Source organism: Pezoporus occidentalis, unplaced genomic scaffold (assembly GCF_034315485.1).
Source record: "Pezoporus occidentalis ecotype Australia unplaced genomic scaffold, CSIRO_AGI_Poc_V1 ctg88, whole genome shotgun sequence".
Classification (NCBI taxonomy): domain Eukaryota; kingdom Metazoa; phylum Chordata; class Aves; order Psittaciformes; family Psittacidae; genus Pezoporus; species Pezoporus occidentalis.
Window position 1 is genome coordinate 255105 of NW_026916242.1, and position 25023 is coordinate 280127.

The 25023-nt window shown below is 45.1% G+C and overlaps 2 protein-coding genes and 1 long non-coding RNA gene across 4 annotated transcripts in view; 1 reads left to right on the plus strand and 2 right to left on the minus strand.

The window, feature by feature from the left end:
- Positions 1 to 3739: 3739 nt before the first annotated feature.
- On the minus strand, positions 3740 to 13316 carry CDCA7 (cell division cycle associated 7). Its single transcript, XM_062604703.1, is given in 14 exon segments — positions 3740 to 3922; positions 4136 to 4272; positions 4862 to 5011; positions 5454 to 5594; positions 6021 to 6209; positions 6969 to 7046; positions 7304 to 7555; positions 8939 to 9049; positions 9616 to 9738; positions 11278 to 11351; positions 11354 to 11590; positions 11593 to 11730; positions 12436 to 12491; positions 13309 to 13316. Coding segments are annotated over 14 exon segments (1725 nt in total). The 3' UTR covers positions 3740 to 3891.
- A 5908-nt stretch (positions 13317 to 19224) lies between these two features.
- Positions 19225 to 20108, plus strand: LOC134156607 (uncharacterized). Its single transcript, XR_009961969.1, has 2 exons — positions 19225 to 19363; positions 19789 to 20108. It is a non-coding gene; the product is annotated as an uncharacterized LOC134156607 (long non-coding RNA).
- A 342-nt stretch (positions 20109 to 20450) lies between these two features.
- MAP3K20 (mitogen-activated protein kinase kinase kinase 20) overlaps positions 20451 to 25023 on the minus strand; it is a 90668-nt gene continuing 86095 nt past the window's right edge. Inside the window, exons 19-20 of one of the 2 annotated variants that reach the window (XM_062604816.1) lie at positions 24818 to 24968; positions 20451 to 21427 (exon numbers count right to left, since the gene is read on the minus strand). In XM_062604816.1, coding sequence (XP_062460800.1) covers positions 20748 to 21427; positions 24818 to 24968 — 831 coding nt within the window. In that variant the 3' untranslated portion in view covers positions 20451 to 20747. The remainder of the gene's footprint in view (positions 21428 to 24817; positions 24969 to 25023) is intronic. The other variant, XM_062604817.1, reaches the window with a different exon arrangement.

A 25023-nucleotide genomic window follows, 5' to 3' on the forward strand; every position in this document is an offset into this window, starting at 1 on the left:
GCCATTATTTGACTAGATGCAACCATTTTGCCCTTTTTGATTCCATTAGCCTACCCAACGCAAATTATGGTGATGTTTTGTTGTTACCATCTCCTTAACTTTTCTCTTCAAAATGTTCTTAGGTTTCTGGCAGACAAAATAAAGGTGTATTTGAGGCTAAGAAGGGGCATGGGGGAGTTTCCAAAGCTAACACCTATTTTTTAGATTTTCAATACAGGTCCCTACACTAATGCAAATGTAACTGGTTAAATAGATCAGTGCATTACTCTGGAACATGCAGCATATGCTACTTCACCAGCCTGTGAAGCAACACTTCACTTCTGGTTTTGTAATTTATAAATAACAAAAAAAAACAACAACCCGGTTTGTTTAATAAGTAAAGAAAACAAAATCCTTCTCAAGATTTTAAGAGATCTAATGCTTCAGCATTTGCCTTACCTAAAAAGAAAGTGAGACAGGGAAGAAACAACATATATACTAATCTAAGAGGATCTTTGTATAGTAAGGTGGGTTTGGCCAATTCTATCAATAGGCTGTGTCACTTTAATTAAAAGCTTACTCCTAAGCAAGCTTGGGTTTTTATTTACATATTTAACTTTAAGAAGTTACCACTCACCCTTTCGCCACAGTCACTTCTCTCAGACTAATACATAGCCACAAATGCCCTTCCCATCCACCTCTCATCACAGGGCAAAAGGTCCAAGGAATTTAAGTTTGCCTATTAATCTTCTCACTATTTTATTTCTAGAAGTTACAAATTATTATACCTGGTTAAAAAAAAAAAAAAAAAATAGAAATTACGTAAGATCACCTGGCTGTAAAGCAGAGAGTACTGAGGGAGTATCAACTCATACAGCCTTTTTCAATAATAAATTAACCATCATTCTACCTCAAATAAGCTTCATTCTTCTGTTCGTCCTTTAACAATGATGCTCCATTTCCATGCATCTTTGTTTTTAAAGCTGCAGAATTAGGATCTTTCCCTCGCAAAGTTTCTTAAATTGCTGCCATTTGCTGCAGATATAAACCATAAGCTCTTCAATGACGGCAAGTTAGTATCAGTACTGAAGTAGCTGCGGTACAGAGGCTTGGGAAAAAAGGGTTGTTGAGGCACCTCAAAATCATCATGTAAACCATAAACATACTACACAATCATATAAAATTTATTCTCACATCACCAGCAGCATGATGAAAGGTAGTGCATCTAAACAAAGCCCTTTGGTGAGAGTTAACATGAGGATTTTACCAGTGGAGTATTTGAGGACAGTGCAGTTGCTCTGCTCGATCTCTTCTTTCCCATTTCCTCTCTCACTACAGGTTAGCTTTGTGTAATCTTATGCCACTGTCTCATAACTCTTCTCTCTAGACCCCCCTATGCTGACGCAAAAGCAAACAGCATTTGTGTTCAAATTGATGCATCCTCCTCAACCTTCTCAGCTCAGGATATATGCATCTTGCTTAAAAAAACAAACAAACCCCCAAAATATAAATAAGTAGAAGGGTAAGCACATAGCACGCATGCTTAAAGTCTGTATCTGGCCTGAACCTATACATTTCTACCATCGCAAGTTAGTCACCAGGTATCAAACAATTGAATCCAAGCAGCATGAATATCAGAGCCAGCAGGGCAGGGGAGAGAAAGATGTCCTAGTCCTGCTATTCCCCCAGGTACAAGGGGAGCAGCCAACTCCTTTACTTTGCAACAAACATTCACCTGAAAGGTCGTAAATTCCAAGTACAGCTCTAAGGGGCTTTTTAAAAACAACTGAGGCAAAAATTCTATCTCACAAAATTTTTATTTTCAAAATAAAACTTTGTACAGAACATTGCAGATCTGAGTCTAAATACAGCAGTTTCCATTATACGATGCAAGGGTTTGCTTTTAGAAGAGTCCTTTCACACAGCAATCAGAAGGCAAGATCAGCAATTAGGAGGGAAAAAAACCAAATTGCCCTTATCTGTCAGAATATGTATTTCTAGAGTTCTTTCTTCATGAAATGTACCTAGGGGGTAGAGCACTCTCCACCTCAGACTGCACAGCTATTCACACTATAAAAACAAGATAAGGACAGATTTTCAAAAGGACAGAGATTTGTGAAACAGAACTGCAGTTCTGAGACATAAATACCTTTTGTTTCCAGGTTTCTCTCTCCTCCCATCCACATCAATGTAATTCCCAGAAAGGTCTAAACCATGGATCATTATGTATATGTACAGTGCAAATACTGTGCAAGCAGAGAAGTCTAAAGCCATGTTTTGTTCTAGCGCTCAATAAAAGCAAGTCGAGTCTGCTGCTTTCGACTGTACATTATTTATAACATTGCATTCTAAACCTTATACAAAGCTTATACAGAAGTATCCATAACCAAGCTAAGCACATTTGTACACTTTGTGGTTCTCTGGATGCAATTTTCATGGCATTTTCTTTTCTGCAGCACTGAGTATACAAGATCCCATCCCCATAGCATGTTAGAATATAGAATACTTCAGCTCCAACGGTTTTTATTGTACTCATGCTTCATTAGTATCACGCAAAATATCCTACAATCATGCAGAGCTGGTACAAAAATATGGCTGGACTGTTAACGAGGAAAACCACAGCACAAGCCACATTTTTAAGTGCTCACAAACTGTATGCAACCCATTACATCTCCCTTTATTTTTAAAAGCCTTTTTTGATGAGGCACTTGCCCTTCCTCATCTGTTGAGGATGTCTCTTGAGAATGTTACCTATTCACATTTATGCTGATCAATGCAACTGGAAGAATAACTCACTTTTAAGTTGGACTGTAGCTTAGAAAGCTCACACCTTTTAGGCTTTCTAGAGATAAAAAATATCAGGCTTCAGATTTTAGTGATCTCTCTCTAGTGATCTGTCATTATCCCTTTTCCAGAGACTCAAATTCAGCAAGCTACCATCTTTCATGCACTTCGCTGTTCCCCAACACCCACTACCCCTCTACTTAACCAAGCCCTGGTCCTGAAAGCATTCCTCTTCCCCTGGACCAATGCTGATTCAGCTAGAGCAGGAAGAGGAGAATACACAAACCCAATAATTTATCAAACAGCACATTCTGGTTTAGACAGAGTGGTCACTTCACAATGTACACCAGTATGTTCACATCACTGTCATCACTCGGTAAGGCTAGTGCCGGTGCTATGAAAGCTATTAGCAGCAGCCTCCTTTCATCTAAGCAAAAATACAAAGTGTCACCCCCCCGTCTCTGCTGCACTTTTTAAGTCACTTGGGGAATCTCCCTTAAAATGGCCAATGTGCACTTTGAGTACTCTATAAAACCATGTATTAGCGCTTGGAGACTGCTCAGCTACAACTTTTAGGGCTTCCTTTTTGAACTTAAGAACATGTTATTTTAGAGAATTCTTAGTTTTTATTTGATCATTTATGTTCAGTAACTCGGTATTGCAGAAGCTGGCCTGGAGTTAAGCACGTACTTTCCACTGGGTCTGTGGGGAACAGTGCCCTGAATTTTCACAATATCTATTACCTTTTTGTGATCAACTTCAAAGCAGAAATAAACCTGCAGCACATCTCACTGCATGAATAAAACTCTAATGGCTTAAAGCCCCATCTCCTTTCAGGAACAACAAAAAAAAAGAAGTTATTGCCATGAAGGCAAGGACTGATGCTATCTGATTTGCAAAGGTGTTTAAAAAGAAAACAATGGCCTATGGGCAGAGACCTTCATTAAACAGTTTTCCCAAGAAAAACAGCGATATGTACTGAGATATGTAAAAGTCCTTTATCCCTTTTTACCCAAAAGGAAAGGGAAGCAAGGCACTGGCTTTGTAATCGCATTTGATTAAACAATTAATTGTAGGCAATAATAGGACATTGGTGAAAGAGTATGTAACTTGGAGGCAATCGTGGCTTCAGTCTTCCATTCCAAATTCTTGTTTCAGACTGAAAGACAACCAGAAACATGAATTAGCTTATAGCAAAACATTGTGTTAAAACTCTTTTGACAATTAGTGGAAGGCTTGACAATAAACACAGGGGAAGTTATCTTGAGATCTACCTGACAAACCAGGATGCAGAGAGCTCTCCTCTCCCAGTTTTAAACTGCTTATCCCTCTTTAGAGCACAGCTATGCCACTGACACAATAGCATACTTACCTTTTCAAGTAGGCATGGACATTGTCATAGCCATGGTACTTGGCCAGATAGACCAGGACACCTGTAGCACATCGGCCATCTCGCTGTCTGCAGAAGCTACAGTTGCAGATTCCACGACATGGTGGGCACCTCCATGTCTAGAGAGAGGACAGACAGCATCCTTTTAGATGAACTGAAATGCCAGACACAATTCACACCTGCAACTTAAGAGGGCCCTGCTCTGCATCAAGTTCTGCAATGAACATCAGCACTGCAGAAGCAGTCTAAACTAGAGCAAGAGTGTAAATTCTCCAGTCTGTACAGGACTGACCTCTCCTTTGCCTGCCTTGCACATAACCACACGAAGCGTTCCACTCTGCTCAACTCCCACACCACTTCAACAGCCCACAACAGCAGCACTTTGTCCACAATACAGTTCCTTTCCATAGGGCTTTAAGTACTAATGCATGACAAAAGAGAACACTATTCTGATGCTTCAAATACAAAAAACATTTTGGCAGCTGCTCTGCTCTTATAGTTCACTCCTGCAAATAAACCTACAGAAGTAGTAGGTAAGGACAAGTTCTACGTAACACAAAGTTGTGTGATTCAGTTTGAATTAAACCAGGACAGCATTATATACTACACCACTGTAAATAGCTATCCTGCTAAAACTCTTTCACTGTAAACAATGCACCTCTCTGCTCAAGTTAAGCACAATAAAGCCAACATTCAGAATTGTCTTACCGGATCCAGCAACGCCGCTCTGACGTCTTCCCCATATCTATTGCGGAGGCATGGCCCACAGAACTGGCCCCGCACTCCTATGCAATCAGGGTTACGACAATTCGTCTTGGTGTCTATGGTTTTTTGGCGACACTGATGACAGGTGGATCCCTAGAACACAGGGAAAGTAGTTCAGGAAACAAGACATTTAAGATGGCTCTTTAGTTAGGGGAATAGAACATTTAACAAGCAGTCTCTTCAGCAGCTAGCAGTGCCTAACCTAAAACAGAAAGCCACCTTGCAACTTTGAGCCAAGACTGTTTTAACATTGTATCTTCACTGCCTGTGAGTCACTTTCCTCAGCTGATAGCGCCTAAGTACGAAAACCGTTTCAGCATGGAAGCAACCTAACTGTTAAAACTTTGTAAAGGCCATTCTACACTTTCAGAAGGTAAATGATGACATTTTAAGACCTCAGACAAATTCTCCCAAAAATCACACCCTTCCTTTCCATGAGAGGAAGTCTGTTCTGTTTGATGCTAAACCACAAGCAGGGAATAACAAGAAAATGACTGCACAAAGTATGTATTTCACAAAGTTTGAGTATACTTACTGTGGCTCTATTATATACTTTCTCTCTTGCAGATCCACAAATATTATACAGCTCTTCCTCTGTTATCTCCTCAACTGGGCGCACAACATGTGGAAAAGCCATGGCACCACGGTGACCCCTCCTGGGAGTTCGGGTTTCATGCTGAACAGTGAAGACACTTGCAGTAAGTACTAGTTTCAGCAAAAATGCTACATAAACAAGGTGTGAATGTTCAAAGCAGCGTCAAAGTCTCAAATACCCATCGTATAGTTAAACAAGAGATAACAGATTCTTTGCAAAGATATATGATATGGATACAGCTTTAGTAGCTTTGCTTGATCTGTCACCTTCAGGGTGCAGAAATGGTGCTGGACCTTGCTTAATTCCTGCTGGAGTGCAAGAGTGATTTTTCAAGGATAAGGCAGGGTAAATGAAGAACACATACAACATTGTATTTTCTGTACTGCTTCCCAGGGCATAGCATACTCATAACCCTGGTAAACTCTGTATGAATTGCGATTTTCTTGAAGCAATAGAAAACCACCTTCTTAATCAACCTGCAACAGGGAAACTAGAACCTCAACATACCTCCAGGTATTCATCAGACATCTTTCTTCTTCTCACAAAGACATATGGGTCATCATCTTCCTCCTCTTGTAAAAGAGTAGGAGGACCTTCAATCAGCGATCTGGATCTTGTGTGAGGCCGACAACTTCGGTCTGGGTTCCTCCTCAAAGCACTTCTTGGCACTGAATGCCTTGGAAGTCGCTTTGACCCCTGGTAAAATTTAAAAGCCCCCAATGAAAAAGGCAAAAAACCAAGCAGCTCCTGTCCCTACTATCAATTCCATCCCCAACAGACATGCCTTCCTTCTGGCTTTCCCAACGATGAAGTCTTCTGCCTGTCCCAAATCAGGAAACACAAGGCAAAAACCACCCTAGGCAAACTCATCTTAGTCTATCTGCTAGCTGCAGAGAAATAGCCAAAAGCAAGTTTGTGTCCACACTGGTGTAAGACACAGTAAGTCCCCCAAGCACCAGCAGCAGAACCTGTGTCTATGAGAAATTGTGACTTCTAATGTTGTTCCCATCTTCACATAGCTTACAGATAAATTAGCAGTGAAATTCATTACACTGCCAACTTACAACCTAGCCTCCTTTAAGGACCTAGTTAGGCCAAATGTAAGGTTTCTTTCAAGGCTTCAAACTCACCAAATACTCAGGCTTGAGCTTCAAAGTCTGAGCTGGCCCCCTTTATCTCCAGCCTTTATATAAACACCTCTTTACACAGCACCTTGTTTAGTTTTATTGGCCTGTGGAGACACCTAACCTTTATGAATTAATCTGCTCTGCTTTATTCAGTTGCAAATCAAAAGAAAATTGCACAATGCGGACGTCTGTTTTAGGATCCAATAAAATTCTAAACTGGACTTTGATTTACAAGGCTTATTAGGTTTTTCAGTTGAAAATCTTGCTCTGTAATGTTAGAATTTGGCTCGGAAATCTGAGGGCAAATATATTAAATATATATACTTACATGACTGACAGTTGGCAACGATTTTCTCCCACCAAAGATACCAGAAACATTTTGCAACTCGGCCATCAGTTTTGCAAGCTAACAAGAGAAAAACGAAAAAAAGCAGAGCCTTAAAACAGTGTTTATGTGCTATGACAGACTATTAGAATAGGAGAACTGGCTAGAAGTACAGTTACTTATAGGAAAGGCAACCACTCTTAATTTTACTTTAATGTCTTATTTATGTTCTAGTAACTAAATTCTCATTAGAGTTAATCTGAACCACCAAAGAGTTATGTAAGTCAAGGGGAAAGGGGAGAAAAGGGGAGGACCCGAGGCAGACAGCGAGTACTTGCCATTGCTTTGTTTTCCTTTATGTTTAAAGCTCTTTTTTCTAAAAACATGGCACCATTTTCTTCAGAGTCAGAGTCTGAATCTGGAGCAGGCATCAGCTTTTCAGCAAGAGGCTCCATCTCACCCTTCCTTCTTTCTGACCTTCGAGGTGGAAACTTCATGGCTACTTTTAAAGGAACCAGGCATTTCTGCCTTCTCTGAGCTATGTCACTTTCAGCATTTATATCATTCTCCTCTGAATCCGATTCCAGTTTCTGTTAACAAACAGAAAAGCAGCATATAAATCCAAGTGAATTGCTCTGCAATTAAATACAGTCTAGCAATCTTTTGTTTGGGGTAGTTAAGAGACTATCTGGCCAAAGCAGTGGCACATCAGAAAAAGGAGGCTGGTTTCAGCTGCAGCAGTCTTAGCTGTCACTTGCAGGTCTAATAGCAAAGACAGTTTGTGTGTCAGTATGAGAAAGAGAACTGCATTTAAAAAGTTTGATTTTGTAACATACTTGGCTGTAGAAAAGGCCACTATGCAGTTCTCAGCAAAGGGTCAAACTCAAGTTTGTAAGCTATCAAGAACAGTCATTCTTACAGTATCAGTGATAGATACTAAGAAAAAACTTCCTTCTAGAGCCAGTCAGTGAAATAATTATGAATAAAATCCTAGTATTCTCTTCTCTTGGAATTCAGATACTTTGCTTTACAGCTTTGGAAAGAACCAAGGGTTTAGTGAGGACAAATTAATTTCTTTAGTGAAAAGCCCATTTTGCAACAGCCTTTGACTTTCAGGCTTGCACTCAGCAAGAAAGCCTTATTTTGGTCATAGGTAAAAACAGGCTTCTTGCTTCATATGCACAGACCATCAGCCTCAAATGGCAATCCTTATTTGCACAGGACTTTTATTAAACCAGCTATGCAATTCTGGTTGCCCATTATGTGTAGTTATTGATTCCTTTTTCTTACACATCTATTCCAGCTTTGTTTCCCACTTACCCTCTTTACAGTTGTGTCTTACTGAACTCTGTTCTTCCAGACAGACCTTACTCTTTTCTAGCCATTTCTCAGCAAGCTCTGAAGTTACTACGAAGTGACTATTTTATACCAAACATGCTACTACTTCTGTTTTCTCTACTAAACACCAACTGGGTGTCTTTCTAAGCAACAAAACTGCTCTTGCACTGATGTCAAGGAAAAGCAGGAAGGCGATTTCACCACCTATCACTATTTCTCTACTGCTAAAGTAGAAAGCATTTCCTGTTACGCTGTCAGAGTGCAGGTCTGACTGCATGTCAACAGACACAGAAATTTTTCTCAGGTTTGCTGGAATCTGTGGGCTAGCATAACATTTCATATTGAGGAAACCAGAAATGTTGAGTTTAATAGAGTAACATCCAGCAAGGATAGTTGTAAGAGTTATTATAATTCAAAATCCATACAGCAGATTTTATTCTGAACTTGCAAAGCTCAGGAGCTTGAGGACTTTTTATGGAGACAAAAAAAAAAATGAAGCTATGGTTACTTAGACTGTACATTAAATAAGACAATGCTGCTCTATGACAACATTTGACTTTCAGCTGAAGCTGCCATTATTTCTCAATTATTAATAATTTAAATTTAAAAATGCAAACTAAAATCAACTGTCTTACCAATGCATCTTGAATCTCATTTTCCGAAAAGCCACAGAACGATTCATCATCAGATGCTTCATGAAAAATCTTGGCCAGTTCTTCTCCAATATCTGACCTAAACTTGCATTTCTATGAAGAATAAAACATCCTTTAACTTAAATTGTACAGAAAGTTATTCACATTTGCAAGTGTAGTATAAGCAAACAACTTTTTTTTAAAAAAGGGGTTTCAGAACCACAGCTGCAAATTATAGAATGGTTTGGGTTGGAAAGGACATTGAGATCATCCAGTTCCAACCCCCCTGCCATGGGCAGGAACACCTTGCACTCAAGCACGTCAAACCAAGACTCCATCCATCCTGGCCTTGAACACCAGCAGGGATGAAGCATCCACAACTTCCCTGAGCAACATAATTCCACTTCCTCACCACCCTCAGGCATGTCAGGTTAGGTGACATTCCAAAGGCTAGAATAAATAGCTAAACTGTTTCCAGCACTTACCACATGGAAGCACAAATTAAGAGTGAAATGAAATTACAGCATATAGCATAGATTAGTAACTACTTTACAAAAACATGCAGAGCAAACTGTTCTAATCATGAACAAAAAACATTTACTAGCTTTACCAGCTTTACATGTTTGCAAGCTTTACTAGCACTGTGCTTTCAGCTCTATTTGTTCTGGTACTGTACTTACTGTGTTTGCAAAATTATCAGAACCAAAACTGTCACAACTGTCATCGGAGGATGAGGATGTTTCCATGGGGATCAGTTTTGTATTTCGGAAGGCTGTGAAGTTTTTCCTTCCTGAACGTCGACGCTGCAAAAGGACAACGGGAACACCATTATTAAAAGAGACCTACTTCAGCACACTAGATCCTTAAATTGAAGTTTAGGAGGTTTGAACATTTTAGGATGTTTAACAGTCTTGAATACAAGTCAACAGTATTATCATCAGCTCTGAAGTAATTCACAGAATTAGAAATGGGAATAGTTTCTACTCCGATACACTTCTGCTCATTGCTATAGATGAGTTCTTTTCAGTTTTAGAAACACCTTTTTTTAAGCAATATACACAAAAATCATACCGTTCCCCACTCACTATAGACAATGCTGGGAAAAAAATACAAGTACACAAGCAGTACCTAGCAATCTGCTTTGACTTACTAATTACTTTTAGTTTGAGGCAAACACTAAATGCACTGCAGCTCTTGAGGATCCTATCCACAGGACCTTTGAACTGCTCTAGACATGGCAGCTTGCTGTTTTGTTAATTTTATTACCACTTTGAAATACATTTTTGATGGTCTTCAGGTTTTCATTTCACAGGGCCCCAAAGGAAGCCTGCTGCACGCACACTTAGATGCTGGCCAAGTCGAGCGCTCTCACCAGTACCAGATCATGGGCTCCACCGCGTCAAGTACTTTACAATCGGGGTTTAAGCAGCAACTAGCCAGTGCAATTTGAAGCCCTCCGCCCTCTCCCCAGCACCATTCAGCTCACTGCCTGTCGGGGGAGCAGCACCGCAGCACCCCGGGCCTTGCCCACGCTTCAGTTTTACTGGTGCTGAGGTGAAATAAAAACTGCTCGGCGCGGCCCAGGCACAAAAGGGGCCGCTTTTGCGTCGCCTGAGGGGGAGCCCAGCCGGAGGAATCCCGCTGCGGCGGCTTCCCAAGAGTACGGGGCCGCCCAGCACTGTGAGGCCCAGCCCAGGAGACCCGGAATCGCCCCCGCACACAAACACGCCCTTCCCCTGGCCGGGGCGCGGGCAGCTCTCCCCGCCTCACTCCCCTGCTAAGATGGTGCCGTCCCCTCCCCTCCCCTCGCACACACACACACACACACACACACACCTCACGGCTCTCCCCCCCAAGCCCTGAGGTACCTTTCTCCTTCCCACCCGCAGCGGGCCCCGCGCGCCGCCGCCCTCACTCCCCAGCCGTAGCGGGGCAGCGGCGAGGCGGGCGCACTCAGTGAGGCTGCTGCCGGGCCGCGCGTACCCCCCCCCCCCCCCTTCCTGCCCAGCGCAGCAGTGCCCCAGGTCCCAGCCATGCACAAAGACGCCCAGCACCGCGGCGGGGCAGGAGGCTGCCGGTCTGCAGAGCGGGGCTGCTCACACCTCATCCCCCACCCTGGAGTGGCCGGCGAGGACCAGCCCAAAGATTGGCCTCACCCGATCCCTACGGCTTCCCCACAGCCCGGCTTGCCCCGGCCATGAGACACACACACACCACCCCACCACCCCCCGTAGGGCCGCCGGGAGAGCGCAGCCTCAAGCGCCGCAGCCCCGCCGGCAGCAGCGGTCCGCAGCCGTGCTGCGAGCCCGGAGGGCAGCCCCCGGCCGCAGGGCAGCGCTCACCTGCGTGCGCGACAGACCCATGCTGGCGGCTGCTGGGCGACCAGCGGGAACTGAAGGTTCGCGCCAAAGCGACTGGGACTGCGGGAGGCGGGGCTGACGGCGCTTTTCCCGCGTTGGCGCCCGCGTCCTGGCAGATGCAGCTGACACCCCCCTTGTGATGTGGCTCCCCGCATGCTCATCCCGCGCCCGGCGCCCACCCCTGTTAAGAACTCCATCAGCTCTCCCTGGGGTGCCCCGGAGGAGCTAGTGTGGGGGGCACGGGTTTTTTCTTTTACTCGCGGTGCGGGGTTTGTGGAGCTGCAAGGGCCTGGCTTGTGGCGCGAAAAGCTCCCGGTCGGAACCCCGCGGGAGCCAGAGGGGCGGGGCGCGGGGGGGAAGGACCGCCCCGTGCCGAGCTGGGCGCGGGGGGGGGGATGAAGGGTCGGGGTGACCACGTTGCCTGCAGCACTCCCGCTTTTGAAAACAATTGGATTTTATACGGCAAACCTGGGTTTGCTTCCACCGCTCTGAAGTAAACCCCAAAGCTCGCCAGTTTTCAGGGACAGAGCGGGTATCTCCACGCAGGAAAGGCCTGTGTCCTGGGCAGCCCCCGCGTCCCCTGGACACCCTTCGCCGGTGGAGTGAAGCCCTGCAAAGCGGGGCTGCAGTGGGTTAAGACACCCAGCAACAACGCACTCGCTTCGCTGTGCTCCCGCAGTAAAGGCAGTGTTATTTGCCAGTGCAGCAGGAGCACAGCTCAGCGTTGGGAGTGGGACCTTGGGTGATGCCTCCCATGGGAGTACAGCAGTACAACAGGGGTTTACAAAGATGCTGGCTCTGCAAACAAAATATTACTTGAAGACAGGCCAGAAGAAAATAGATCGTCAGTCATTGTGAAATATTTTATGTAGTGTTTGTAATATAGCACTAAATCAGATACAGCTGTTAAGCACAGCAAAATATCTGCTGCACCACCAGTATTTGGCAGCAGTAGTAACGGGAGAAGCCTTGAGGAAGCTATACGGGATTTGTGGCCCTGGTGCTTGCTATAATCCCCTGCTTATCCTGGGGTCTCAGCAGGGCTCAATACCAGTGCAACTGTAGCTGCTCAGCATTTCCAGGTGCCTTCTGATGGGGGGAGGAAAGGAGGCCCCATGCACGTGCAGCCCGCACACAAACCTGCGCTGCTGTAAAGCAAACCACGAATTGTCTCTAAGCCAAAGCCTGCAAATCGGCTGCAGCACAATAGAGTACAAGAGCCCTCATGGAGGTTTCCTGTTTTCTGTCGGCATTATTCTTCCTGCGCACGCTGCAATCTGTCGTGTAAAAAAATCTCCATTTTAAGTAAGCCTGTAATTACATACTTACCTGCACCGCTGGCTTCTCAGCACACACACAAAAGCAGATGAACTAAACCCAGTTCTCCGGAGACCAGACCACACTCAATTCCTCTAAATCCACATTAGTGGAGGATTGCCACACAGATGGCTTCCAAACAAGACAGCTCAGATGGGAAGGAGAGGTGTTTCTTGAACTTTGATGTAGTTTTACTTCTTTTAGAAAAAAAAATAGTAATAATAAATCTACAAATACATTTTACTTACATGGAAGAAAGGATCCAGTTTTTCAGCAGTAACAGCCCTTAACATCTTGAATCATGATTATCAGGATTTTATGAGAAAAGTGGCAGACCTTCACAGCTTTTAAAGAGCATCATATGAAATGTTATATAATACTGATGGGGACAGCTGAATTCATACTTCAGACTGCAGTTAATTTGCCATTTAATGCTTAATGGAAACAGCATTCTTCAAACAACATATGTAGTCAAATGGCTTTAAAATTAATAGGCCAGAGCAGGGATGTTGTGTGGATGCCAGACAGGACATGTTGTGAACCATACTTTCAGCTTTAAAAAAAAAAAATATTGTGAAAAAGGATTAATTTATTGAAAATTGTGTATGTCAGCTCATATATTTTACAGAGGATTGGGGAGAAGGGGGCAGGAAAGGGAGAAAAGAAATGGGAAGTATGTGAAGGGCAGGGGCTTACCTTCCCATGGTGCAGTGCAGGGTACCAGAAAACAGAGGTCTGTAACTCAGGAGATGGGTGTTGTGAACTGCACCCCAGTCATTTCCACTGTTTTAATTCCCCATGCTTTCTCCATGCTCTTCACACCCCTGTTCTACTACGCAGGGCCCAGATGCCCTCAGTGGATGGGCAGAACAAATTTATCAACTGGCTGTACCATGATAGAAAAGGTATGCCTATGTTGAGACATAGGCAGCACCACTGTCCCACATCCAGCTATTTATTTATTTATTTTTAGCTGAGGACATGCAGAGCTGAATCCAGGTGAGCACTGCATTTTCACATACATTTAACTCAAGCTAACATGAGTGGAAGAAAATATTTCTGCCCATTTGGTCTCCTGGTCCAGGTCCTGCACTGCCTGTCCAGTGTTACCAGTCTGCCTGTCTCCCTGCTGCCCAGCTGCAGGTTGAGCTCACCCCTCATATGTCAGCGAAGATTATCTGGAGTATGTAGGGATCAGAAGTTCCCAAAAAAACAGTCTCTTCAATTCTCATCTGTCCTTGAAATGAGTTGCCAGTACATAGTAGTGGCTCTTGGAAGACCTGCTGAGGGAATCTGCTGAAATTAAAGAGGGCCCTGTAGTAGATCGAGCATGCGATGCTTTCTGCATCTATCTGGGGTAAATGAACTTGTTTATATATTGGGAGCTTCAAGCAGTAGCAATAACATGGGCCTCTAACAACAATAGCTCCATTGTCACAAACAGTAAATGCGACCTTTAGTCTGCTGGGATGAAGGACAAACGCTGTCTTCCATGTCACCCTGTAGATTTCAGCTGTTGGCACTGCAACACAGCTTTTCTCTCTGGAGACAGGACTCCTGCTGGCTCTCCTACACGCTTCCTGTCTTAACTATGGACAACACATTTTATGCTCTAGTTTCCCCTTTTTTTCCCCCCCCCCCCCCCCCCCCCCGCCAATTGGGGCAGTACATTTCTACCTACCTAAAATAGCATGTGGATACATTAATTAATGTTTGTGTGATGCTCATAATTATTGTGATGGGACTTGCACAGTGACACAGATTTATAGATGCAAGTATTTCAGAGGAAAGGGAGAGTTTGGATTCTCATGACCCCAGAGTACCTGTAGCACAATGCAATAACACGTATCTAAGCTTCATAGAAAAGAGTAAGATTGCAGCCACTAATGACAGTAATTAAAAATTTCTGTTAAGAGCTGTCCAATCACCTCTTCATCTGAGCAAATTATAGTGTTATTGAAACCGTCAGTGCAATAAAATGAAGCTAAAAACATTTCACATTAAAATAATCAGACATTGATTTATGATGTAAATTGTAAATCGGTAACCTATAACACACACTAATTGTTTTTCTCTCTTGAAAGGTGTGTTGCTGTAAAAGATCTGATCAAGCACGTGTATTTGTTCATATGTCAGCCTCCAGTGGCTAACCTTACAGTATGAGACATAATAAAGTGTATAATCAGGTAACCTGTTATTGATTGCAAACCAGAAAGGACACTTACCTTGTGCAGAAGCAGGATGATGGCCATTTTTTTGGGATTTCATTATAGTCAGACCTCTATATGTTTGCTAGACAGGAATTTTTATGAAGTACTATTTTACTGTTAATACTTCAACATAGTGCTCTGATAGGTTGAACCAGAATTTGTAAAATAAATGTAAGTTTTATGTTTTCAGCATTTCTAATCAGTTTATAGCCGAGACCACCTGTACCAGTTCCACAAAATACCTCCACAATGCAATTAGTATGCTTTTTGCTTTTTTTCTCTCTCCATGGAAAAATAGATTCTCCCCTTCTAATTTAACAGGTTTGTATCTCCTTGTGCTTTGCTGTACATTCTTTACTAGTAAAGGCTGGTGCAAATGTATCCTGCATGTTGAATCAAGGGTGGTCATGTCCGATCTTATTTGATACTGTGTTTCTTTGACACAAACTGGTGGGACCATAAAAATGAAAAGAATAAGAGAAGGAAAACCAAAAGGATAAATACAGCCCAGGGAGACAAAAAGTGCAGTTGACAAATGCCTGCAGAAAACTATATTCATCAGTGCACTAAGAGAATGGCTGAAATGTGGTCAGTTTTTGTAGAAAGCTTAATGATTGTTCCAAGTAGACATCATAGCAGATCATTTAGAGCCCAGAGCATTGTGATGCATGTAATGGAAGTATAATTTTAATGCTCATTTGAGTATTCTGTGGCCATTTCACAAAATACATAGCAAAAACTGTTGATCAAAAGTAGCTGTTGTTGATATGCAATAGCCGCTTTTAAAAGCTTGAGATCCCAGCCCTTTCACTCTTGGACTTTGATTTATATTTCCCTTTGAAAACACAAAATAGATTAAGTCACATCATAAAGAAATTGCTTTGAAAATGTTCTGCAAATGCATAGCTGTAGGAAACAGGAGGCTATCAGAAAATAATAAAAAATGCTTACTGCAGTCTGTTTTTTTTTTCCCTTTTATATAAGCTTTGCCACTGCCAGTTTGTGAATGTTATTTGCACTGTCTCCACCAGCCTTCAGCTAGCTGCGGTTGCTGGGAGAGGACAGGAGCAAGAGGAAGCCTTGACCTTCTCTGCAGCGACCTCTCTGTATCAGCATGAGGGAGGAAGCAGCGTGACCGGTAGAAAGCCTCTTTAAGAGCTCACTACTGCCTGCTGTGGGGGTCACAGCACACCTTAAGGTTTCAGGCCCTTCCTGTGTTTTTCACAGCATGAGAGACATGCCCTTTCTCTGCTGCAGGAAGCCCTCACCTTTCTTGCTAAGGCAGGAAAATAAACTATATTAAGCCACTTCATCCTACATTGCACAGTGTTTGTGTCTGTAGTCTGTCGGCAGCTGCAAAACCACCTCCTGAAGTGGAGAGGTACCAACCCTCGGGGCAGGCAGGAGGCTGGGGCAGAAGTGGTGGGAAATGGAAGTGGTGCTGGGGTGGGACCTGCAGAGAGCAGCTGCACGCTTTCAGCCACCCTGGGCTGCTGCCACCCCCAAGCACTGTTCCTCTGTCCTCTGAGATGGTCATCTCAAATGCCCTGTATTTATATGTACTCAAACATGGTCTTGGCAGATGCTAATTAGTGTTAGTGCCATAATAGACTTCTCCTCCACAACCTCTAACTTTTTGCCACAAACTGGCTTGAACTGCTAAACTTTGACACTTCATTAGATAAGAATATTATGTAAACTCCCTTCTGTGGTAGACACATATATAGAAAACAATTGGGTCATGTAATCTGCAGAGGTAGCACAGCTATTTTAGTCTATTTTAGTGACATGAGATGTCAGGAGGTCTCTTGGTTTGGGGTTTTTCCACGAAAATAACTGCCTGTCTTTCCCAGCCTAAAGTAATAATAATAATAATTAGGTCAAAGTGCATTCTCTAGCACAATATTAAAAAAAAAAAAAGAAAAGCAAGTTCTTATCCTTGATAAGAATATCTTTGTCCAGAATTCTTGGCAGCAAGTTCATAGAAAAGTCTTCAAACACTTGGGGTTTGATCTCAGCTGGAGAGGAGGACAGTGGTAAGGGATGCCCAGGGTAGGGGTTGTTGCTGTGAGTGAGGAGGGAGGGAAGAACCAGAGGGTTTGAGCAACTTCTGCTCCTCTAAATCAGCTCAGCAAGTTGCCAGATCATGGTCAGCATATGGGGTTTTGTGCCCAGGGACGGTGGCATTACTGTCAGACATGGCCAACTGCTAGAAAATCATCAGTGGGAAGAGGTTAGAAAGAGCAAAGCTGCTGCAGCAGCAAACACCTTCTTTAAAAAGTAAACAGTGCCCCAAAACACCATTCCTGTTTCACAGTGATGCCAGTGAGAAAGGAGGTTCTTACAGTGTCTTAGCTCACTCCTGGCAGTGCTGGGTGCAGACATGAATGGGCACTTTCCCCTCCCAGCTGAACAGGAACTGGGTTTGCTTTCTCCACCATTTCAGAGAAATAATCAACCCAGCAATGACCCCTGTGAACCTCAGCCCTGAAAACTGTTGTTCCTGAGAGCGTGGCAGCGTTTCATCCGCTGGCATGCCATCACTGAGATCAGGTGCAGATGAGGAGGCAGTGGCCACTGGCATCCATCTCATTGCAGGCAGGTCTGCAGCACTGGCTGGCCAGGTCCCACAGTCATTCCATCCCACCCAGTCAGTATGACCATATGCCCCCCAGCACACCAAGGCAGCAGTGACAGGCTGGAACCTGGCAGACATTCCTCAGTGAAAAGGGGTCAGCCAGCCACCCCGTATCCCATCTCTGACCATTGCTTCTGTTTATCTCCCTGGGAAGCGCAGCACAGTACAAGCGTAACATTTCAGCATGTCCTTTGAAATCAGTATGAGGCCAAAGCAACAACCAGAAATGTTGCAAGAGAGATTACAGTCCTGTCCAAATCAAGACACTGAGCTGGATGAAATTCCTGGCCAGGCCATAAAAAGCAGCCTCTGCAGCTCTGCTGCCCTGGGATGGATTGGCAACCTACTCATGTCCCACGGGGTTAGGGTGAGGAACAGCCTAGGGTTGTTTATGATTTTGGGGCCCCTTGGATTCTCCCCTGGGCTGTCACCTCCGCAACAGCCATCCTTCTGTGCAAAGGCTGCATGGGAAAAGGAAAGGCTTGTGTGAGGGGTTGAGCTGGGAGATGGATTATTCATGCACACATCTCTAATTCCTCTCGTTTATTCCCCATACGACAGGCGTTTGTATAGAGCCGTATGAGCTGAGCTCCAAATAAAGCCAACTCATTAGCTGGAGTGGCTGAAATAGCTCTGCATCACACCAAGCATTTATTATAGGTGTTGGCAACTGACTGGATCGATGCCCCTCTCCCCCAGTGCATCTAGTTTGAAGCTGCCTTGACCAGCCTGACAAATCTCCTACCAAAGCAGCTCTTCCCCTTGTCAGACCAGCTCTACCAGCCTCCAGTAAACCTGGCCTCCCAAACTGAGTCCCATGTTCTAAAATAACCAAACCCCTGACTATGGCACTACCATTCTAACCATTTATTAACCTGGCAAATCCGCCTAGCCTATTTAAGGTCCTCCCCTTTGACCCATAGGATCAATGAGAAAACTGGGCTCCAGAGCCCCTAACCACCACTCCCAGGGCTCTGTAGTCTTCTTAATGATTCCCAGGCTACTGCTGTCAATATCACTAGCACTCACATGGACGACTAGAAGTGGGTAATAGTCTGTGGGACTTACTAGAGCATGCAGCCTCTCAGCGACATCCCTGATCCGAGCCCCTGGTAGGCAACACTCCTCCCTTGAGAGTAGGTCAGGGTGACAGATGGGTGCCTCTGTGCCCTTCAAAATAGAGTCCCCTACTACTGTGACCTACCACTTTCTCCTGGCAGCACCAGTAGTGATCCTTATTACTAGTACATCAGCCGGTTGTTTGCGTGGTGCAGCGTGCGTGCCCTCGTTAGCGCCCTGCAGAACGGCAAAGCGGTTCTGAGTGGGGACAACAGATTTAGGAGGAAACCCCTTGCTTTTAATTGTCCTCTTCCTCCGTTTTTTTTGTTGGTATTTTTTGTTGCTGGTTCCCAGCTTCCTGCATTAACACCCTTCTCCTTTCCTGTATGCGCTGTGGTGGACACTTGTGGCCCCTGCACAGTTTGGACCTGGAGCAAGCAGTCCTGCTTCCTCTCAGCTTCCCTGACATCTTTCAGCCAATTGACAGCATCCCGCAGCTCAGCCCCTGCTGCAGGAGGACCTCCACCGAGTGCAGCCCTGCCCATTGTGCACCCTCGCCCCACAAGACCAGTGCAGGCACTTCCTGCACCCCGAGCTCTGCGTTGCAGCCTCCCCTCACCCGGCTCTGCCTGGTGCCTACGCTGCCACCGCCGGGATGGCCAGAGCAGAGCTCCCAGTCCAGGTAAAGCGTCTGTTTTTTTTTTGCTCTTACCTGTTGTCAGAGGAAAAGGTGCTTAAATGACAGAGATACAATTCCTGACACCTGGTATCCGCTGTGTGCTGTTCCACTGGATTTCGTGGACCTTGTCCTGAATTAATGAAATGGGAATCCCAGTTCACTCTGGTAGGTACTGGGAAACTCACCATGGGGCTCAGCCTTCACTGGGGCTGGTGGGAATCAGAGGGGGCAGAGCTGCATGTGCACCTAGGAGTGGCCTTTGTGTGGAGCAGGGAATTTGTGTCCCTTAGAACATCCAGTGCTGTGGTGATGGGCATAACTGAGGGGTTGGCGCACCAGCATCGCTCACCACTGTGTGCCAGCAAGCACTGCTTGGTGTGGATGGCATGTAGCACCTTGTTCAAAGGCATCTCTAATTCACAGTTTCTTGGCTTTCAGTGGGTACCATGTGTTGCTTTGGGTTCAGCTTCCTTTATCTGTTTCTTTTTTTTTTTCTGCTTCTTGTATCTTGGGAAACCCTAACTTTTTCTTTTTTTTTTTTCCTACACTTTTTATTTTTCCCTTTTTAATTGTGTGAAATCAACTTGGAGTGAAAAGGCCACAAAGAAACTTCTTGACGCCGAGTGAGTCTACAGCTGTGTCTTTGTTCTCGGTGGAGCTAAAGACCACATTAATCAGAAACTTTGCTGACCTTGTCTTTACTACCTGAAGACTGAAAGACAAAAGCGACACAGCCTGGCCACATTTAAAAATTCAATTAAAAAATGCCTGCTGCCGAGGGATAAACATTATGGTAGGCCTCAGTCGGGTTAGATGTAACTGTGATAAAGGCAATGCCTTTTTCTCCCTCTGTTTTTACTTTTTCCCCCCAAAGAGAATAAAGCCTTGTTTCTGTTTCTCCTGCTGGTTATGACAACTGTGTATATGACAAAGTGTGCTCAATGGTGTCATGTAGCTGGTGTTGGGGCTTTTAGTAAAGAGCAAGGTGAGAAATTCCTGAGAGGGGATGACAAGCTGGAAGTCCAGAAGAGAAGCTACTGGAGTGGACCTGAATAGAAATAACCCTTTGTTACCATATTTTCAGACTACACGGATTTGATAACATACCACCTCTTCTTATAGCCCTGACAGAAGCAGACTGAACAAGGGTGAGGAGACCCCACTGGGAGCCTGACTCACCTTCTGGAGACATAAGCGAGGTGAGGAGAGAGGTAGCAGCACAACTCCTTCCCTAAGGATGAAATGGAGAGCCTTTCATTATGGCACCCAGCTGTGCCTTACTGATTTTTATTATTGACATGTTAAGCAAAACAGTGGATATCCAGTCACCTGAGAATGAGCAGCCAAATGGAGGGGAGAAAATCAAGTGAAATCCCTTGTCGCTGACTGTGTCAGGAGGAGAGGCAGGCATCTCTCCCCTTCTGCTGGCAGGCACTGGGCCACACTGGCCAGCAAGGAAGGCGGTGTCCTGGCTTCGATGCAACAAATTAAATAGGGTGTATCTTCTCTAGGTTGACCATTCAGTTAAATAAAAGGGCAAATTCCTCCCTTAGAACGTCCTCCGGCCCCGCCAGCCCCCCCGGGGCCTCTCCTTCCCCGGCTTGCTGGCAGTCTGCCTGTTGGACTTCTTTGCATGCTGCACCTTTATCCACCCTCCCTCGCTGACTCTGCTCTCCCCTTCGCCCCTCCTGGGCTCGCTTTCATCCTGTGGGGGCATGCCTGGGATGGCCTTGGGCTGGGGAGAGCCGCGGGAGTACCTCCGCTGCTGGGAGGACTGGGGGATTGCTGTTGAGGAAGTCCTGCAGGCTCTCCCTGGGAACTGGGGGGGCACCGGGGAGCTGGTCCCACTGTGCCGCCCGTCCGAGGAGCTGCGGGAGTTAGCACCGTGCGAGGTGTTTCTGCCTTTGCTGGCAGACCTGTCCCTCTCCGAGGGGGTGTCGGAGGCTGTGCTGGAGGTGCTGCTGCCTTTCGAGTTCAGGTGCAGATTCGAGAGGTTTCTCATCTGACTGTGCGAAAGGGGAGAGGAGTTTCTAGAGTGGCTGATGGACATGAACTGGTAACTGACGGGACCGCGCGTCCTCCTCACGGCAGCAGCGTAGGAGTCCTGGCTGCGAAGGTAGGGCAGGTAGTGGGTGACGGTGGTTGGGCTGTGGGGGTGGCCGTGCTGATGAGAAATGGCTTTTGCTATTTGGTGCATCCGCAGCGTCTGCATCCACTGGCTGTCGATGCCTGGCAGGGAAAAGGAAACAGAGTCAGCTTTCTGTGAACATCAATGAACTGCTCTCTGGTTTACCCAAGGTGTGAGGTTAGGTACCAGGGTTTCTTTCAGAAGAGCCTCAACATACCTCAAACCACCCTTGCCCTCCCAGCCGTGCAGCAAATAGTCCTAGGTTTCAGTACATTCAATGTTATGGTTGAACATAATGTTAGACTTTTAATGTAGTAAAAGGAGGACAAAGGGTAATGGTTTTAAACTGGAAGAGGGTAGATTTAGATTAAACATTAGGAAAAACCACTGTGGGGATTGTGAGACATTGGAATACGTTGTCTAGAGAAGCTGTGGATGCCCCATCCCTGGCAATGTTCAAGGCGAGGTTGGACAGGGATTTGAGCAACCTGGTCTCATGGAAGGTGTTCCTGTCCATGGCAGGGAGTTGGAACTAGATGATCTTTAATGTCCCTTTCAACACAAACCATTCAATGATTCTACAATTTAAAATAACAAGTGTAGCAAGTGATACAAATAATTCTGATGCCAGTGTAGATTACGGAGCTTGGACTAGAAGACACTGAACCATCTATCTGGCTGTTCAGGTAGGTTTCCACTCTCAGGTGCCTCCATGTTTTTAACACAAGCTGGTTTTATACATTTCCTGTGATGCTCCTGACAGCCTCGGCAGATTTCTCTGCATCTTTCATTGCAAAGGAGCCTGGAGATCACCGCAGCAGCCATGGAATGGGCACTACAAGGTGCCAGCACTGTTGCAGTATCACCCTCTACCTGCGTCTCCCACAGCAGTCACGGTCAAGCCATTTGTTACTGAGGACAGATAGAGGCAGTGAAAACCCTAAGTGCAAATCCCCAATGCGGCAGCCACACTGACCTCCTCTCAGTAATTTCCCTTCAAACTGCTACACACCACAACAACCAGAGACTCTTCAGTTGTTACTATTACTACAAACTCAGAAGTCAATCTACTTTGCATGCTCCAGATACTGAGTCTGAGCTGCAGCTACGTCACTGTGGCTTCACACAGAAAATCGACTGGCTTTGGCCAGGATAGCTTAGACAGTGCTTAACTGAGAGCAACTCAGGGCATTACAGTTCCCTCACACCTACTGTCACAGCCTTGGGGTCATAACAAAAGTTGTAACTCTCAGAGATCACTGGAGTGCTTTTGAAAGTTAGTCCTGTGGTTTGCATGAAAGCCTATAGCAAATTCAACAGTTGTAATTTTCCATTTGAACTTTGAAGACTGCCTGGTTTGCTGCTTTATGGGCAGAGCAGAGACCAGGAATTCCTCTTATCTGAGGCCACAGCTCTAGCCGAAAAACATGGGGTGCTGCTTAAAAGATTTTGCTCTGGAGATTGCTCCTGTTCAGATGTAAGGGATGGTCTCTTCCATTCCTCCTTTCTCCAGACTTTGCTTCAATCCCAAGAGATTTAAATCACTTCAACTTAATATCAAATATGTCAAAAGGAAACTGTCTTTCCTGTGACACTGCCACACAGGTACCTCCAGCTGCACTGAGAGATTAACCTCATTTCATGGAAAGACAGATGGGAATTGCCTTCCCTGCTTCTTAACCTCCTTGAAAGTCAAGGTTTCCAAAGAAACATGCATGCTGAAACACACTTGCAAGACACCACCTCCTCTGCCATTCTCCTGTGCCCTCCTACGAAGGCTGTGGATATAAAACGCAGACCTTATAAATCTAGAAGCAACATGACTTGAGTTTGCGTCTTTGTTATCAGCTCTCAGGTGGCCACCAGGGCTGATGCTGTCCTGAAAGAAGGGCTCCCTTCAGTGCCTTCAAGCTGTTCAGTCCCTGCTCCTTATGGCCAGCCATGGTCTCTAGTCCAGGGACCTTGCAGTGTGTCTTATGGTGCTGCCTCTCACCTTTCTTGGCCTGGGGGGGATCTTCCTTACATGAATTCTGAGCTACCAGGTGTCTACACTGAACTAAATGCTATATGTGTCAGTCCCCAGAGGTAGAACCTTCACTGATGGTTATTTTAGCCTCTTAGAAAGGTATTACCCGCACTTTTGTGCTTGGATTTGGTGCTGTTTTAAACCTAGGGAAGGTGGTCTGGTAAAGAAGACAGGACAAGAGGTTTTCTAGAGCTGAGGCATAACTCTCACACTGGTGAGTATCACATCTCCTCTGAGCTGTGCCTATTTACCTGGGTACTGATAACACATTAGTGCCTTTGTATAACAACTCCTTGTGCTAAAGCTCTCCCACTGCTCACCACAAAAGAATGAAAGCAACTCAGTTTACTGTGGCAGAACCAACCTATAGAGGTACAAGAACACAGTTTGGTATGGCTGTATGGCTCAGCACCCCGAAACTAGGATAACCTCCATCAACAGAGGTAATCTGCAGAGAAGACATATCTTTCAGGACATGCTCTAGATCCCACCTGCATGACAAATCACAGTTGTGCTGCAAGTGGATCCCAATTGCTTAGGAGTAAGAGCAGGCATTTTAGGTGTGCTGAAAGCGCTGGCTCCCGAAATTGTCAAAATAGCTGTGGAAAACTCCATTATTCCCAGCAGATAGAGAGTAGAGATGTGTGATATTATCTTCCTTCCCAGCAGATGCCTTCCTGACATCCTGGTTGAGGAACACATCTTCACCCCAGGCTTTACATACTTTCTGTGGGTGCTATAATTCCATATAAATCCTTTTGCTACGACTCCACAAAGCTGAGCACGCTCTTGGTGAAGAGGGGTGAATTTGGAGGAGAATGGAAAATTTGCTGGCTGATACCCTGATGCAGCATCCCCAAGCAGACTTCAGAGAAAAGCAGGCCTGTCATCGTGGAAAAGCTACCATGGACATGTACATATATGCCAACAGAGTGGGGAAGAAGCTTGGACCATAGGCAGAAATGCCTCTCCCAGTGACCTGCTACTGGAGGGGATTGAAAGGTTGACCCAAAGCTAACCCAAGGAAGGGATTGAAAAAGTGTCAGGATTTAAGGCTGCTTACTGTTGTAAGATGTGAAGCGTTCGGGGTTTTGGAGCAAAAATATCTGAGCTCTGTCTGCTGTTGATGTGTAAATGCAAGTGATGACAGTAGATGAAAGATATATAGCTAACCACCATGGACTGCTTCCGGCATGCTTCCTATAGGAGCATCCATGTTATCCTCCTTAAATCACATTGTGATATAGAATATGTTACTATCCAAAGTTTAGCTTTTAAGCTGAGTCAGGCATGCCACCGTGCTCCTGTACACATCTAGGAGGACATCACATGGAGTGACTACCATGCCAGCTGATGTGCAAGATGTGCACTGTTGTTGGAACAGAACGATGGATTTGACTTTTTGCTCTTCTCCCCATATACACTTCGCCCATGCCAGCAACAAATTTCATGTGTACTGACTTACTTGAGTCAGATCTGCTCCGTGAATTCCCCTCCGAGTTGGGGAGTGAGGTGTGTATCATGAGCTGTACGGTCTCGACCTCGTCCTGTGCTTTCACCTTGCTCCAGCAGATAGGTTGGATGTGCTTTGTGGATTTGGGGGCTCTAACGTCACTCTGCTCGGGAAGGACACAACATGCATGAGGACATAATGCGCATGAGGACACAACT